The sequence below is a fragment of the Salmo trutta genome, chromosome 17 (genome assembly GCF_901001165.1).
Source record: "Salmo trutta chromosome 17, fSalTru1.1, whole genome shotgun sequence".
NCBI lineage: Eukaryota > Metazoa > Chordata > Actinopteri > Salmoniformes > Salmonidae > Salmo > Salmo trutta.
This window is the reverse complement of record NC_042973.1, coordinates 718,890-735,633: the sequence shown is the minus strand read 5'-3', so window position 1 is coordinate 735,633 and position 16,744 is coordinate 718,890. Positions and strand designations below refer to the sequence as shown.

Here is a 16,744-nt window from a genome sequence, read left to right as displayed (position 1 = left end):
AGCAGGAGAAGAACAGAGCACTAAAGGAGAGAATGGCATGTGACAGAACAACCCATTAAAGAGCTGGCCACCCCCACAGAGAAGCCAGCAGAACAGCCCATACCAGACCATAGCCTCAACACCACAGCAGACCAGACCCAGACCATAGCCTCAACACCACAGCAGAACAGCCCACACCAGACCCAGACCATAGCCTCGACACCACAGCAGAACAGACCCAGACCATAGCCTCAACACCACAGCAGACCAGACCCAGACCATAGCCTCAACACCACAGCAGAACAGACCCAGACCATAGCCTCAACACCACAGCAGACCAGACCCAGACCATAGCCTCAACACCACAGCAGAACAGACCCAGACCATAGCCTCAACACCACAGCAGAACAGACCCAGACCATAGCCTCAACACCACAGCAGACCAGACCCAGACCATAGCCTCAACACCACAGCAGAACAGACCCAGACCATAGCCTCAACACCACAGCAGAACAGTCCACCTCAGACCCAGACCATAGCCTCAACACCACAGCAGAACAGACCCAGACCATAGCCTCAACATCACAGCAGGATAGACAAATGAAGAACCCCAAGCCCAGTGGATCCCACCCCCCCGACAGCATTTTAAGGTATCTGTGACCAATAGATGCTTTATTTAACTAGGAAAGTCAGTTAAGAACAAATTCTTATTTACAATGACGGCCTACCGGGGAACAGTGGATTAACTGCCTTGTTCAGGGACAGATTTTTACCTTGTCAGCTCGGGGATTTGATCCAGCAACCTTTTGGTTACTAGTCCAACGCTCTAACCACTAGGCTACCTGCCCCCCCATATCTGTATTCCCAGTCATGTGAAATCCATAGATTAGGGACCAATGAATTTATTTCAATTGACTGATTTCCTCATATGAACTGGAACTCAGTAAAATCTTTAAAATTGTTGCATTTATATTTTTGTTCAGTATAATTAACTTGAGAGAAATGAGAAATGATGAATAACATGACAGAGGACAGCAGGAAAGACTAGAGGACAGCAGGAAAGACTAGAGGACAGCAGGAAAGACCAGAGGACAGCAGGAAAGACCAGAGGACAGCAGGAAAGACCAGAGGACAGCAGGAAAGACCAGAGGACAGCAGGAAAGACTAGAGGACAGCAGGAAAGACCAGAGGACAGCAGGAAAGACTAGAGGACGGCAGGAAAGACCAGAGGACGGCAGGAAAGACTAGAGGACGGCAGGAAAGACCAGAGGACAGCAGGAAAGACCAGAGGACAGCAGGAAAGACCAGAGGACAGCAGGAAAGACCAGAGGACAGCAGGAAAGACCAGAGGACAGCAGGAAAGACCAGAGGACAGCAGGAAAGACCAGAGGACAGCAGGAAAGACTAGAGGACAGCAGGAAAGACCAGAGGACAGCAGGAAAGACCAGAGGACAGCAGGAAAGACTAGAGGACAGCAGGAAAGACCAGAGGACAGCAGGAAAGACCAGAGGACAGCAGGAAAGACCAGAGGACAGCAGGAAAGACCAGAGGACAGCAGGAAATATTCTCCCTTAACAGCGGCTACTATGACTAGCCCCAGTGTAATTCTCCCTTAACAGCGGCTACTATGACTAGCCCCAGTGTAATTCTCCCTTAACAGCGGCTACTATGACTAGCCCCAGTGTAATTCTCCCTTAACAGCGGCTACTATGACTAGCCCCAGTGTAATTCTCCCTTAACAGCGGCTACTATGACTAGCCCCAGTGTAATTCTCCCTTAACAGCGGCTACTATGACTAGCCCCAGTGTAATTCTCCCTTAACAGCAGCTACTATGACTAGCCCCAGTGTAATTCTCCCTTAACAGCAGCTACTATGACTAGCCCCAGTGTAATTCTCCCTTAACAGCGGCTACTATGACTAGCCCCAGTGTAATTCTCCCTTAACAGCAGCTACTATGACTAGCCCCAGTGTAATTCTCCCTTAACAGCAGCTACTATGACTAGCCCCAGTGTAATTCTCCCTTAACAGCGGCTACTATGACTAGCCCCAGTGTAATTCTCCCTTAACAGTTTCTACTATGACTAGCCCCAGTGTAATTCTCCCTTAACAGCGGCTACTATGACTAGCCCCAGTGTAATTCTCCCTTAACAGCAGCTACTATGACTAGCCCCAGTGTAATTCTCCCTTAACAGTTTCTACTATGACTAGCCCCAGTGTAATTCTCCCTTAACAGCAGCTACTATGACTAGCCCCAGTGTAATTCTCCCTTAACAGCGGCTACTATGACTAGCCCCAGTGTAATTCTCCCTTAACAGCGGCTACTATGACTAGCCCCAGTGTAATTCTCCCTTAACAGCGGCTCCTATGACTAGCCCCAGTGTAATTCTCCCTTAACAGCGGCTACTATGACTAGCCCCAGTGTAATTCTCCCTTAACAGCGGCTCCTATGACTAGCCCCAGTGTAATTCTCCCTTAACAGCGGCTACTATGACTAGCCCCAGTGTAATTCTCCCTTAACAGTTTCTACTATGACTAGCCCCAGTGTAATTCTCCCTTAACAGCGGCTACTATGACTAGCCCCAGTGTAATTCTCCCTTAACAGTTTCTACTATGACTAGCCCCAGTGTAATTCTCCCTTAACAGCGGCTACTATGACTAGCCCCAGTGTAATTCTCCCTTAACAGCGGCTACTATGACTAGCCCCAGTGTAATTCTCCCTTAACAGCGGCTACTATGACTAGCCCCAGTGTAATTCTCCCTTAACAGCGGCTACTATGACTAGCCCCAGTGTAATTCTCCCTTAACAGCGGCTACTATGACTAGCCCCAGTGAACTCACTTCAGCTGATCCAGAGGTGCTGACTATCCAGTGGACGTAGTTGTCTGGTCCCTCCACATTGATGTCTGTTAGGTGCTGCTGCAGGGCTGGACACCACAACAGGATATAGACATGGTTTCTTTTAGGTTTGCACCCATCAAGACAAAATAAGCAGTTCTATTCATTTATTTCTATGAATTGTTTAAAATGTTAATAATAAAACACTCACCCATAAAACCACCTTTTGCGATACTGACGTATTCTTTGTTTTTCTGTGAGAGAAAACCCCTCATTAACACTGATAGATCGGTTGAATAGTAATAAAAAAACGTTTGAATTATAACAAAAAGGGTTGAATTCTAACAAAAAGGGTTGAATTGTAATAAAAAACGGTTGAATTGTAATAAAAAACGGTTGAATTATAACAAAAAGGGTTTAATTGTAATAAAAAAACGGTTGAATTATAACAAAAAGGGTTTAATTGTAATCAAAAACAATTGAATTGTGATTTAAAAAAGGTTGAATTGTAATAACAGGCATGCAACTAATGCCCAACAAGATGTAGGATGAATCACTGTCTATTTTGTAACACTACTCTCCTACCTGTAGGAAGTGTGCCAGCACCATGTTCATGTACATGTCCTCCTCCTCCCTCCCTGAGCCCATGAAGCAGAGGTGTTCTCCACTAGCGATGGAGCCAGACTCCAGGCTCTGCTTCTGGGCCTCCAGGAGGGACTTCACTGATAGGCTGAACTCTGACGGGTTCTGCAGCATCTAGAGACACAGCAACAGATGAAAGAGGTTAAGGTGTGAGTCCCAAATGGCACCCTATTCCCTATATAGTGTGCACTACTTTTGACCAGAGCCCATATAGTGCACTATATAGGGAATAGGGTGCCATTTTGACAGAGTAAGACCACACAGAGAGAGGGAGAGCGAGAGAGAGGGAGAGAGTAAGACCACTATCCCCTAAAAGCCGATTTACACCCTACTGAGACAGATGATTTACACCCTACTGAGACAGATGATTTACACCCTACTGAGACAGATGATTTACACCCTACTGAGACAGACGATTTTACACCCTACTGAGACAGACGATTTTACACCCTACTGAGACAGACATTATATATATATATATATATATAACCCTGACCCTTTATTTAACCAGGTAAGCTAGTTGAGGACAAGTTCTCATTTACAACTGCGACCTGGCCAAGATAAAGCAAAGCAGTTTGACACATACAACAACAAAGTTACACATGGAATAAACAAGCGTAGAGTCAATAATACAGTAGAAAAGGTCTATGTACAGTGTGTGCAAATGAGGTAAGATTAGGGAGGTAAGGTAATGAATAGGCCATGGTGGCGAAATAATTACAATTTAGCAATTAAACACTGGAGTGATGGATGTGCAGAAGATGAATGTACAAGTAGAGATACTGGAGGGCAAAAGAGCAAAAATAAATACATAATATGGGGATGAGGTAGTTGGATGGGCTATTTACAGATGGGCTATGTACAGGTGCAGTGATCGGTAAGCTGCTCTGACAGCTGATGCTTAAAGTTAGTGAGGGAGATATGAGTCTCCAGCTTCAGTGGTTTTTGCAATTCGTTCCAGTCATTGGCAGCAGAGAACTGGAAGGGAAGGCGGCCAAAGGAGGTGTTGGCTTTGGGGGTGAACAGTGAGATATACCTGCTGGAGCGCGTGCTACGGGTGGGTGTTGCTATGGTGACCAGTGAGCTGAGATAAGGCAGGGCTTTACCTAGCAAAGACTTATAGATGACCTGGAGCCAGTGGGTTTGGTGACGAATATGTAGCAAGGGCCAGCCAACGAGAGCGTACAGGTCGCAGTGGTGGGTGGTATATGGGGCTTTGGTGACAAAACGGATGGAACTGTGATAGACTACATCCAGTTTGCTGAGTAGAGTGTTGGAGGCTATTTTGTAAATGACATTGCCGAAGACAAGGATCGGTAGGATAGTCAGTTTTACGAGGGAATGTTTGGCGGCATGAGTGAAGGAGGCTTTGTTGCGAAATAGGAAGCCGATTCTAGATTTAATTTTGGATTGGAGATGCTTAATGCGAGTCTGGAAGGAGAGTTTACAGTCTAGCCAGACACCTAGGAATTTATAGTTGTCCACATATTCTAAGTTAGAACCGTCCAGAGTAGTGATGCTGGATGGGCGGGCGGGCGTGGGAAGCAATCGGTTGAAGAGCATGCACTTAGTTTTACTAGCGTTTAAGAGCAGTTGGAGGCCACGGAAGGAGTGTTGTATGGCATTGAAGCTCGTTTGGAGGTTTGTTAACAGTGTCCAAAGAAGTGCCAGATGTATACAGAATGGTGTCGTCTGCGTAGAGGTGGATCAGAGAATCACCAGCAGCAAGAGCGACATCATTGATGTATACAGAGAAAAGAGTTGTCCTGAGAATTGAACCCTGTGGCACCCCCATAAAGACTGCCAGAGGCCCGGACAACAGGCCCTCCGATTTGACACACTGAACTCTATCTGAGAAGTAGTTGGTGAACCAGGCGAGGCAATCATTTGAAAAACCAAGGCTGTTGAGTCTGCCGATAAGAATATGGTGATTGACAGTGTCGAAAGCCTTGGCCAGGTCGATGAAAACGGCTGCACAGTACTGTCTTTTATCTACGGCGGTTATGATGTCGTTTAGGACCTTGAGCGTAGCTGAGGTGCACCCATGACCAGCTCTAAAACCGGATTGCACAGCAGAGAAGGTACGGTGGGATTCGAAATGGTTGGTGATCTGTTAATTAACTTGGCTTTCGAAGACCTTAGAAAGACAGGGTAGGATAGATATAGGTCTATAACAGTTTGGGTCTAGAGTGTCTCCCCCTTTGAAGAGGGGGATGACCGCGGCAGCTTTCCATTCTTTAGGGATCTCAGATTATACGAAAGAGAGGTTGAACAGGCTAGTAATAGGGGTTGCAACAATTATGGCAGATAATTATAGAAAGAGAGGGTCCAGATTGTCTAGCCCAGCTGATTTGTAGGGGTCCAGATTTTGCAGCTCTTTCAGAACGTCAGCTGTCTGGATTTAGGTGAAGGAGAAGTGGGGGGGGGGCTTGGGCCAGTTGCTGCAGGGGGTGCAGAGCTGTTGGCCGGGGTTGGGGTAGCCAGGTGGAAAGCATGGCCAGTCGTAGAAAAATGCTTATTGAAATGATCGATTATAGTGGATTTATCAGTGGTGACAGTGTTTCCTAGCCTCAGTGCAGTGGGCAGCTGGGAGGAGGTGCTCTTATTCTCCATGGACTTTACAGTGTCCCAAAACTTTTTGGAATTAGTGCTACAGGAGGCAAATTTCTGTTTGAAAAAGCTAGCCTTACCTTTTCTAACTGACTGTGTATATTGGTTCCTGACTTCCTTGAAAAGTTGCATATCGTGGGGGCTATTCGATGCTAATGCAGTACAACACAGGATGTTTTTGTGCTGGTCAGGTCTGGAGTGAACCAAGGGCTATATCTGTTCATAGTTCAACAGTTTTTGAATGAGGCATGCTTATTTAAGATGGTGAGGAAGGCACTTTTAAAAGAACAATCAGACATCCTCTACTGACGGGATGAGGTCAATATCCTTCCAGGATACCCGGGCCAGGTCGATTAGAAAGGCCTGCTCGCTGAAGTGTTTTAGGGTGCGTTTGACAGTGAAGATGGGAGGTCGTTTGACCGCTGGCCCCTTTCGGACGCAGGCAATGAGGCAGTGATCGCTGAGATCTTGGTTGAAAACAGCAGAGGTGTATTTAGAGGGCAAGTTGGTCAGGATGATATCTATGAGGGTGTCCGTGTTTACGGATTTAAGGTTGTACCTGTACTCCTGTGCCACATGAAAATTGTAACGCACAGTATCCTTCCTTGAGCAGCAGTGGGGGCAGTGGTGTGTAGGCACTGAAACTCGCTTGGTTCCTTGATCTTATCTATAGGCTATGCATCAAAGCAGCCTATTTTGCAATGTTAATTCAATCTAATCCCAGCGACTGTTCAAACAGTAAACTGAAAATCCCAGCGACTGTTCAAACAGTAAACCCAAATCCCAGCGACTGTTCAAACAGTAAACCCAAATCCCAGCGACTGTTCAAACAGTAAACTGAAAATCCCAGCGACTGTTCAAACAGTAAACCCAAATCCCAACGACTGTTCAAACAGTAAACCCAAATCCCAGCGACTGTTCAAACAGTAAACTGAAAATCCCAGCGACTGTTCAAACAGTAAACCCAAATCCCAGCGACTGTTCAAACAGTAAACCCAAATCCCAGCGACTGTTCAAACAGTAAACCCAAATCCCAGCGACTGTTCAAACAGTAAACCCAACAACATTGTAGGGATGGGCACGAATATTCAAAACAGATGTTAGTATTTCATTACTTATAAAAATATATACAGTTGAAGTCGGAAGTTTACATACACCTTAGCCAAATACATTCAAACTCAGTTTTTCACAATTACTAACATTTAATCCTAGTAGAAATTCCCTGTTTTAGGTCAGTTAGGATCACCACTATATTTTAAGAATGTGAAATGTCAGAATAATAGTAGAGAGAATGATTCATTTCAGCTTTTATTTCTTTCTTTCATCACATTCCCAGTGGGTCAGAAATGTACATACACTCAATTAGTATTTGTTAGCACTGCCTTTAAATTGTTTAACTTGGGTCAAACGTTTCGGGTAGCCTTCCACAAGCTTCTCACAATAAGTTGGGTGAATTTTGGCCTATTCCTCCTGACAGAGCTGGTGTAACTGAGTCAGGTTTGTAGGCCTCCTTGCTAGCACACACTTTCAGTTCTGCCCACAAAAGTTCTATAGGATTGAGGTCAGGGTTTTGTGATGGACACTCCAATACCTTGACTTTGTTGTACTTAAGCCATTTTGCCACAACTTTGGAAGTATGCTTGGGGTCATTGTCCATTTGGAAGACCCATTTGCAACCAAGCTCTAACTTCCTGACTGATGTCTTGAGATGTTGCTTCAATATATCCACCTAATTTTCCTGCCTCGTAATGCCATCTATATTGTGAAGTGCACCATTCCCTCCTGCAGCAAAGCACCCCCACAACATGATGCTGCCACCCCCGTGCTTCACGGTTGGGATGGTGTTCTCCGGCTTACAAGCCTCCCCCTTTTTCCTCCAAACACAACAATGGTCATTATGACCAAACAGTTCTATTTTTGTTTCATCAGACCAGATGGAGATTTGTAATCAATGTAAAATGGAAATAGAAGATGAATTTGGCTAAATGAGAAGGAGCTCCAGTGATCAACCAGCTGTTGATTCATATCAATGGAGTTGTCGTCGAGAAGGACGGGGAGTTGCGCAATATAGCCTCAATTAGCCTTGCTAGCTAGCTTCTTTACATCGATTTGATGCAGTCAAGATACTACCAGACAAGATGATGGAAAACCTATCACAGCAACAAGTCTGTCTAATTTGCACGAGTCGGTTTGGCTACTTTCTCCCTCTCGGACACACGAGCTGAAAAAAAGAGTGCACCACAGATCGCTGACGTTTTACGTGCGCCTAACCGATTGTGTTATGTTCATTTTTTTTGCTTTGTTTGTAACTTACTTTTTTTTTTAAACTTATTTTGAACATAATGTTGCTGCTACCGTCTCTTATCACCAAAAATAACTTCTGGACATCAGAACAGCGATTACTCACCACGAACTGGAAGAAGCTTTTTTTCTTTTCTTTAACGAGTCCAACGAGCCCAACGTGAACGACATACTGCTTTCCCCAAGTCCAAATCCCCGTCATTTGTGTGAAGAGACGAGGGAGAAAAAGAGGACGGAGGTGGGGCTGCCTTCTGAGGATTCGTAGGCGATCCAATAAACCCCCACTGCCTTCCGTTCTACTAGCTAACGTGCAATCATTGGAAAATAAAATCGACGACCTACGAGGAAGATTAAACCACCAACGGGACATTAAAAACTGTAAAATCTTAAGCTTCACGGAGTCATGGCTGAACGACGACATGAACATGCATATATGTAAACAACAGCTGGTGCACGATAGCGCAGGATGTCTCGTAGTTTTGATTGCCTGAGGTAGAGTATCTCATGATAAGATGTAGATCACACAATCTACTGTACATACCCCAACCAGAAGCCATGGATTACTGGCAACATCAACACTGAGCTAAAGACTAGAGCTTATAAGAAAACCAGCTATGCCCTCAGACGAACCATCAAACAGGCAAAGTGTCAATAAAGGACTAAGACAAATCGTACGACACCGGCTCTGACGCTCGTCGGATGTGGCAGGGCTTGCAAAACATTACAGACTACAAAGGGAAGCATAGCCACGAGCTAAACTACTTCTATGCTCGCTTTGAGGCAAATAACACTGAAACATGCTTGAGAGCACCAGCTGTTCCAGACGACTGTGATCACCCTATCTGCAGCCGATGTGAACAAGACCTTTAAACAGGTCAACATTCACAACGCCGCAGGGCCAGACGGATTACCAGGATGTGTACTCCGAGCATGCGCTGACCAACTGGCAAGTGTCTTCACTAACATTTTCCTGTCCTAGTCTGTAATACCAACATTTTTCAAGCAGACCACCATAGTCCCTGGGCCCAAGAACACTAAGGTAACCTGCCTAAATGACTACCGACCCGTAGCACTCACGTCTGTAGCCATGAAGTGCTTTGAAAGGCTGGTCATGGCTCACATCAACACCATTATCCCAGAAACCCTAGACCCACTCCAACTCACATACCGCCCCAACAGATCCACATCAATCTAAACTGCACTCCACCCTGCCCTTTCCCACCTGGACAAAAGGAACACCTATGTGAGAATGCTGTTCATTGACAACAGCTCAGCCTTCAACACCATAGTGCCCTCAAAGCTCATTAATAAGCTAAGGACCCTGGGACTAAACACCTCCCTCTGCAACTGGATCCTGGACTTCCTGTTCACTCATGACTGCATGGCCAGGCACGACTCCAACACCATCATTAAGTTAGCCGATGACACAACAGTGTTCACCAACAACAATGGGACAGCCTATAGGGAGGAGGTCAGAGACCTGGCCGTGTGGTGCCAGGACAACAAACTCTCCCTCAACGTGATCAAGACAATGGAAATGATTGTGGACTACAGGAAGAGGAGGACCGAGCACGCCCCCATTCTCATTAACGGGGCTGATCAAATGGCTACCCAGACTATTTGCAATGCCCCCCCCCCCCCCCCACCCACCACCCTCTTCTACGCTGCTGCTACTCTCTGTTATTATCTATGCATAGTCACTTTAATAACTCTACCTACATGTACATATTACCTCGATACATTGACTCTGTACCGGTACCCCCCTGTATATAGCCTCCACATTGACTCTGTACCGGTACCCCCTGTATATAGCCTCCACATTGACTCTGTACCGGTACCCCCCTGTATATAGCCTCCACATTGACTCTGTACCGGTACCCCCTGTATATAGCCTCCACATTGACTCTGTACCGGTACCCCCTGTATATAGCCTCCACATTGACTCTGTCCCGGTACCCCCTGTATATAGCCTCCACATTGACTCTGTCCCGGTACCCCCTGTATATAGCCTCCACATTGACTCTGTACCGGTACCCCCTGTATATAGCCTCCACATTGACTCTGTACCGGTACCCCCCTGTATATAGCCTCCACATTGACTCTGTACCGGTACCCCCTGTATATAGCCTCCACATTGACTCTGTACCGGTACCCCCTGTATATAGCCTCCACATTGACTCTGTACCGGTACCCCCTGTATATAGCCTCCACATTGACTCTGTACCGTAACACCCTGTATATAGCCTCCACATTGACTCTGTACCGTAACACCCTGTATATAGCCTCCACATTGACTCTGTACCGTAATACCCTGTATATAGTCTCCACATTGACTCTGTACCGGTACCCCTTGTATATAGCCTCCACATTGACTCTGTACCGGTACCCCCCTGTATATAGCCTCCACATTGACTCTGTACCGTAATACCCTGTATATAGTCTCCACATTGACTCTGTACCGGTACCCCTTGTATATAGCCTCCACATTGACTCTGTACCGGTACCCCCTGTATATAGCCTCCACATTGACTCTGTACCGGTACCCCTTGTATATAGCCTCCACATTGACTCTGTACCGGTACCCCCTGTATATAGCCTCCACATTGACTCTGTACCGGTACCCCCTGTATATAGCCTCCACATTGACTCTGTACCGGTACCCCCTGTATATAACCTCCACATTGACTCTGTACCGGTACCCCCTGTATATAGCCTCCACATTGACTCTGTACCGGTGCCCCCTGTATATAGCCTCCACATTGACTCTGTACCGGTACCCCCTGTATATAGCCTCCACATTGACTCTGTACCGTAACACCCCTGTATATAGCCTCCACATTGACTCTGTACCGGTACCCCCTGTATATAGCCTCCACATTGACTCTGTACCGGTACCCCCTGTATATAGCCTCCACATTGACTCTGTACCGGTACCCCCTGTATATAGCCTCCACATTGACTCTGTACCGGTACCCCCTGTATATAGCCTCCACATTGACTCTGTACCGGTACCCCCTGTATATAGTCTCCACATTGACTCTGTACCGGTACCCTCCCTGTATATAGCCTCCACATTGACTCTGTACCGGTACCCCCTGTATATAGCCTCCACATTGACTCTGTACCGGTACCCCCTGTATATAGTCTCCACATTGACTCTGTACCGGTACCCCCTGTATATAGTCTCCACATTGACTCTGTACCGGTACCCCCTGTACAGAGCCTCCACATTGACTCTGTACCGTAATACCCTGTATTTGCCCCACTATTGTTATTTACTTCTGCTCTTTAATTATTTGTTATTCTTATCTCTTACTTTTTGCTGTTGTTGGTATTTTCTTAAAACTGCACTGTTGGTTAAGGGCTTGAAAGTAAGCATTTCACTGTGAGGTCTAAACCGGTTGTATTCAGCATTTCACTGTGAGGTCTACTACACCTGTTGTATTCAGCATTTCACTGTGAGGTCTACTACACCTGTTGTATTCAGCATTTCACTGTAAGGTCTACTACACCTGTTGTATTCAGCATTTCACTGTGAGGTCTACTACACCTGTTGTATTCAGCATTTCACTGTAAGGTCTACTACACCTGTTGTATTCAGCATTTCACTCTAAGGTCTAATACACCTGTTGTATTCAGCATTTCACTGTAAGGTCTACTACACCTGTTGTATTCAGCATTTCACTGTGAGGTCTAAACCGGTTGTATTCAGCATTTCACTGTGAGGTCTACTACACCTGTTGTATTCAGCATTTCACTGTGAGGTCTACTACACCTGTTGTATTCAGCATTTCACTGTGAGGTCTACTACACCTGTTGTATTCAGCATTTCACTGTGAGGTCTACTACACCTGTTGTATTCAGCATTTCACTGTAAGGTCTACTACACCTGTTGTATTCAGCATTTCACTGTGAGGTCTACTACACCTGTTGTATTCAGCATTTCACTGTAAGGTCTACTACACCTGTTGTATTCAGCATTTCACTCTAAGGTCTAATACACCTGTTGTATTCAGCATTTCACTGTAAGGTCTACTACACCTGTTGTATTCAGCATTTCACTGTAAGGTCTACTACACCTGTTGTATTCAGCATTTCACTGTAAGGTCTACTACACCTGTTGTATTCAGCATTTCACTCTAAGGTCTAAACCTGTTGTATTCAGCATTTCACTGTGAGGTCTACTACACCTGTTGTATTCAGCATTTCACTGTGAGGTCTACTACACCTGTTGTATTAAGCATTTCACTGTGAGGTCTACTACACCTGTTGTATTCAGCATTTCACTGTGAGGTCTACTACACCTGTTGTATTCAGCATTTCACTGTGAGGTCTACTACACCTGTTGTATTCAGCATTTCACTGTAAGGTCTACTACACCTGTTGTATTCAGCATTTCACTGTGAGGTCTACTACACCTGTTGTATTCAGCATTTCACTGTGAGGTCTACACCTATGTATTCAGCATTTCACTCTAAGGTCTACCTACACCTGTTGTATTCAGCATTTCACTCTAAGGTCTACCTACACCTGTTGTATTTGGCGCATGTGACAAATAAAATTTGATTTGTGTGAATACTTTGATAGTATACTATATCAACCTTATTACTTTGGATTGTGGGGCAGTTCAATCCTCCCCCTATTCTCCTCTCCTCCCCCGTCCCCCCTCCCCGTCCCTCCTCCCCCGTCCCCCCTCCCCCCTCCCCGTTCTCCTCCCCCGTCCCCCCTCCCCGTCCCCTCTCCCCGTTCTCCTCCCCGTCCCCCCTCCCCGTCCCCCCTCCCCGTTCTCCTCCCCCGTCCCCCCTCCCCCCTCCCCGTCCCCTCTCCCCGTTCTCCTCCCCGTCCCCCCTCCCCCCTCCCCGTTCTCCTCCCCGTCCCCCCTCCCCGTCCCTTCTCCCCGTCCCCCCTCCCCGTCCCCTCTCCCCGTTCTCCTCCACCGTTCCCCGTTCTCCTCCACCGTTCCCCGTCCCCCCTCCCCGTCCCCCCTCCCCGTCTCACCAAGTCTGAGTCCAGGTGGAAGGCAGTAGAGAGGTGTCCAGCGTTGTACTGCTCAGCAGGTCGACAGTCCACCACAAAGAACCGAACTCCTTCCTGGGACAGGTCGATAGAGACATTTCTATTACATGTAGTAGGAATATCAAACAAATTCGTAGTTTGGTTATTGCTACATTAATCCTTAGGGTAATTAGCCATTTGATTTTCCACTAACGTTTTCAGTCCAACTAAAAAAGTGTCACTACAGTAACATGTTCAGTGAAAATGAAAACCTTGTTGAACGCACCTCAGGGGTGCTGCTACTCACAGGCTGCAGCTGGTTGGCCTGTAGTATCTCAGGGACAGACACAGGAAGACAGAGAGCCTGACTCAGATCCATGTCTTCCTCCTTCAGTGCCACCAGGCTGGACCCAAACAAGTTCTGGTTCTCCTACAGACACAGAGAGAGAGAGTCTGGTTCTCCTACAGACACAGAGAGAGAGAGTCTGGTTCTCCTACAGACACAGAGAGAGAGAGTCTGGTTCTCCTACAGACACAGAGAGAGAGAGTCTGGTTCTCCTACAGACACAGAGAGAGAGAGTCTGGTTCTCCTACAGACACAGAGAGAGAGAGTCTGGTTCTCCTACAGACACAGAGAGAGAGAGTCTGGTTCTCCTACAGACACAGAGAGAGAGTCTGGTTCTCCTACAGACACACAGAGACATAGAGCTACATACATTATGACAGCTAGCAGCTTAACATGACCCACTGAAGAGAATTAAAACAGTCTACCTACATGTACATATTACCTCGATACATTGACTCTGTACCGTAACACCCTGTATATAGCCTCCACATTGACTCTGTACCGGTACCCCCTGTATATAGCCTCCACATTGACTCTGTACCGGTACCCCCTGTATATAGCCTCCACATTGACTCTGTACCGGTACCCCCTGTATATAGCCTCCACATTGACTCTGTACCGGTACCCCCTGTATATAGCCTCCACATTGACTCTGTACCGGTACCCCCTGTATATAGCCTCCACATTGACTCTGTACCGGTACCCCCTGTATATAGCCTCCACATTGACTCTGTACCGGTACCCGTATTGAGCGGGGGCCCCATGCCAGCTGTATTGAGCAGGGCCCCATGCCAGTACTTTACCTTTCTCAGAGACAGAGGGGTCTTGCTCCAGTAATACTGGGCCAGAGAGAACAGGTCTTCTATATCATCAGCCTCTAACAGGGCAGGAGAGTCCTCCAACATCTCTGTAACACACAAAACACACAGGTTAGAACCCTGCATTCAATACACAGCAGCCTAGAAGCTGAATACAGAATAACTTACTGATGATATCTTCTTTACTGTCCCCTTCTTGTTGCAGGATGTTATCTCTAGGGGGGAACCAAAAGTAATAATGTAATATCAGAGCACTGAAGACCTTCTATCGATCCGTTTGAGATATTAATTTGAGGTAGCTATGTGTTGCAATCTGGTTTGTATTATGAATATGTTGCAATAGTGGGTACTTGGCGTTGACGAGGATGATGAGCAGGAGGAAGAAGATGAGGAAAGGGTCGGCCTGTTGGAGGTAAAAGTCCCACATGGCCTGAGTCACCTCTGGTAGGCAATGACTGGAGAACAGACTGCCTAGCTGTAGGATACACAACACACCAGTCACAATCCACCATCCCACTGCAAGGAACATTTCACACCTAATAGGCTGTACAGACATACCAAGTGTATAGTGAAGGAGTCTGAAGTTATATATATAGATATACCCAGTCTGGGGTTAGATATCTATCTATCCATCTATCTATATACACACATCCCCAGCCTGGGGTTAGATAGACACACCCAGCCTGGGGTTAGATAGACATATGATTTTGTTTTCAGCACATTCAACTATGTAAAGAAAAAAGTATTTAATAAGATTATTTATTTCATTCAGATCTAGGATGTGTTGTTTAAGTGTTCCCTTTATTTTTTTGAGCAGTATATATATATATATATACACACACACATACACACACACATACACCCAGCCTGGGGTTAGATAGACACACCCAGCCTGGGGTTAGATAGACATACCCCCAGCCTGGGGTTAGATAGACATACCCCCAGCCTGGGGTTAGATAGACATACCCCCAGCCTGGGGTTAGATAGACATACCCCCAGCCTGGGGTTAGATAGACATACCCCCAGCCTGGGGTTAGATAGACATACCCCCAGCCTGGGGTTAGATAGACATACCCCCAGCCTGGGGTTAGATAGACATACCCCCAGCCTGGGGTTAGATAGACATACCCCCAGCCTGGGGTTAGATAGACATACCCCCAGCCTGGGGTTAGATAGACATACCCCCAGCCTGGGGTTAGATAGACATACCCCCAGCCTGGGGTTAGATAGACATACCCCCAGCCTGGGGTTAGATAGACATACCCCCAGCCTGGGGTTAGATAGACATACCCCAGGCTGGGGTTAGATAGACATACCCCCAGCCTGGGGTTAGATAGACATACCCCCAGCCTGGGGTTAGATAGACATACCCCCAGCCTGGGGTTAGATAGACATACCCCCAGCCTGGGGTTAGATAGACACACCCCCAGCCTGGGGTTAGATAGACACACCCCCAGCCTGGGGTTAGATAGACACACCCCCAGCCTGGGGTTAGATAGACACACCCCCAGCCTGGGGTTAGATAGACACACCCCCAGCCTGGGGTTAGATAGACACACCCCCAGCCTGGGGTTAGATAGACACACCCCCAGCCTGGGGTTAGATAGACACACCCCCAGCCTGGGGTTAGATAGACACACCCCCAGCCTGGGGTTAGATAGACACACCCCCAGCCTGGGGTTAGATAGACACACCCCCAGCCTGGGGTTAGATAGACACACCCCCAGCCTGGGGTTAGATAGACACACTCCCAGCCTGGGGTTAGATAGACACACCCCCAGCCTGGGGTTAGATAGACACACCCCCAGCCTGGGGTTAGATAGACACACCCCCAGCCTGGGGTTAGATAGACACACCCCCAGCCTGGGGTTAGATAGACACACCCCCAGCCTGGGGTTAGATAGACATACCCCCAGCCTGGGGTTAGATAGACATACCCCCAGCCTGGGGTTAGATAGACATACCCCCAGCCTGGGGTTAGATAGACATACCCCCAGCCTGGGGTAAGATAGACATATACCCAGCCTGGGGTTAGAGATATAGATATATAGACATACCCCCAGCCTGGGGTTAGAGATATAGATATACCCAGTGTATAGTGTAGGAGTCTGGGGTTAGAGATATAGATATATAGATATACCCAGTGTATAGTGTAGGAGTCTGGGGTTAGAGATATAGATATAGATATACCCAGTGTATAGTGTAGGAGTCTGGGGT

General features: G+C 46.9%; 1 protein-coding gene across 4 annotated transcripts in view; it reads right to left on the bottom strand.

Moving 5' to 3' along the window:
• Positions 1 to 16,744, bottom strand: part of tbc1d23 (TBC1 domain family, member 23) — a 58,291-nt gene that overhangs the window by 19,774 nt on the left and 21,773 nt on the right. For 2 of the 4 annotated variants that reach the window (XM_029695322.1, XM_029695324.1), the window contains exons 6-13: positions 14,878 to 15,002; positions 14,696 to 14,742; positions 14,513 to 14,616; positions 13,650 to 13,793; positions 13,367 to 13,459; positions 3,401 to 3,571; positions 3,027 to 3,069; positions 2,819 to 2,904 (exon numbers count right to left, since the gene is read on the bottom strand). In XM_029695322.1, coding sequence (XP_029551182.1) covers positions 2,819 to 2,904; positions 3,027 to 3,069; positions 3,401 to 3,571; positions 13,367 to 13,459; positions 13,650 to 13,793; positions 14,513 to 14,616; positions 14,696 to 14,742; positions 14,878 to 15,002 — 813 coding nt within the window. The remainder of the gene's footprint in view (positions 1 to 2,818; positions 2,905 to 3,026; positions 3,070 to 3,400; positions 3,572 to 13,366; positions 13,460 to 13,649; positions 13,794 to 14,512; positions 14,617 to 14,695; positions 14,743 to 14,877; positions 15,003 to 16,744) is intronic. The other 2 variants (XM_029695323.1, XM_029695325.1) reach the window with 1 other exon arrangement.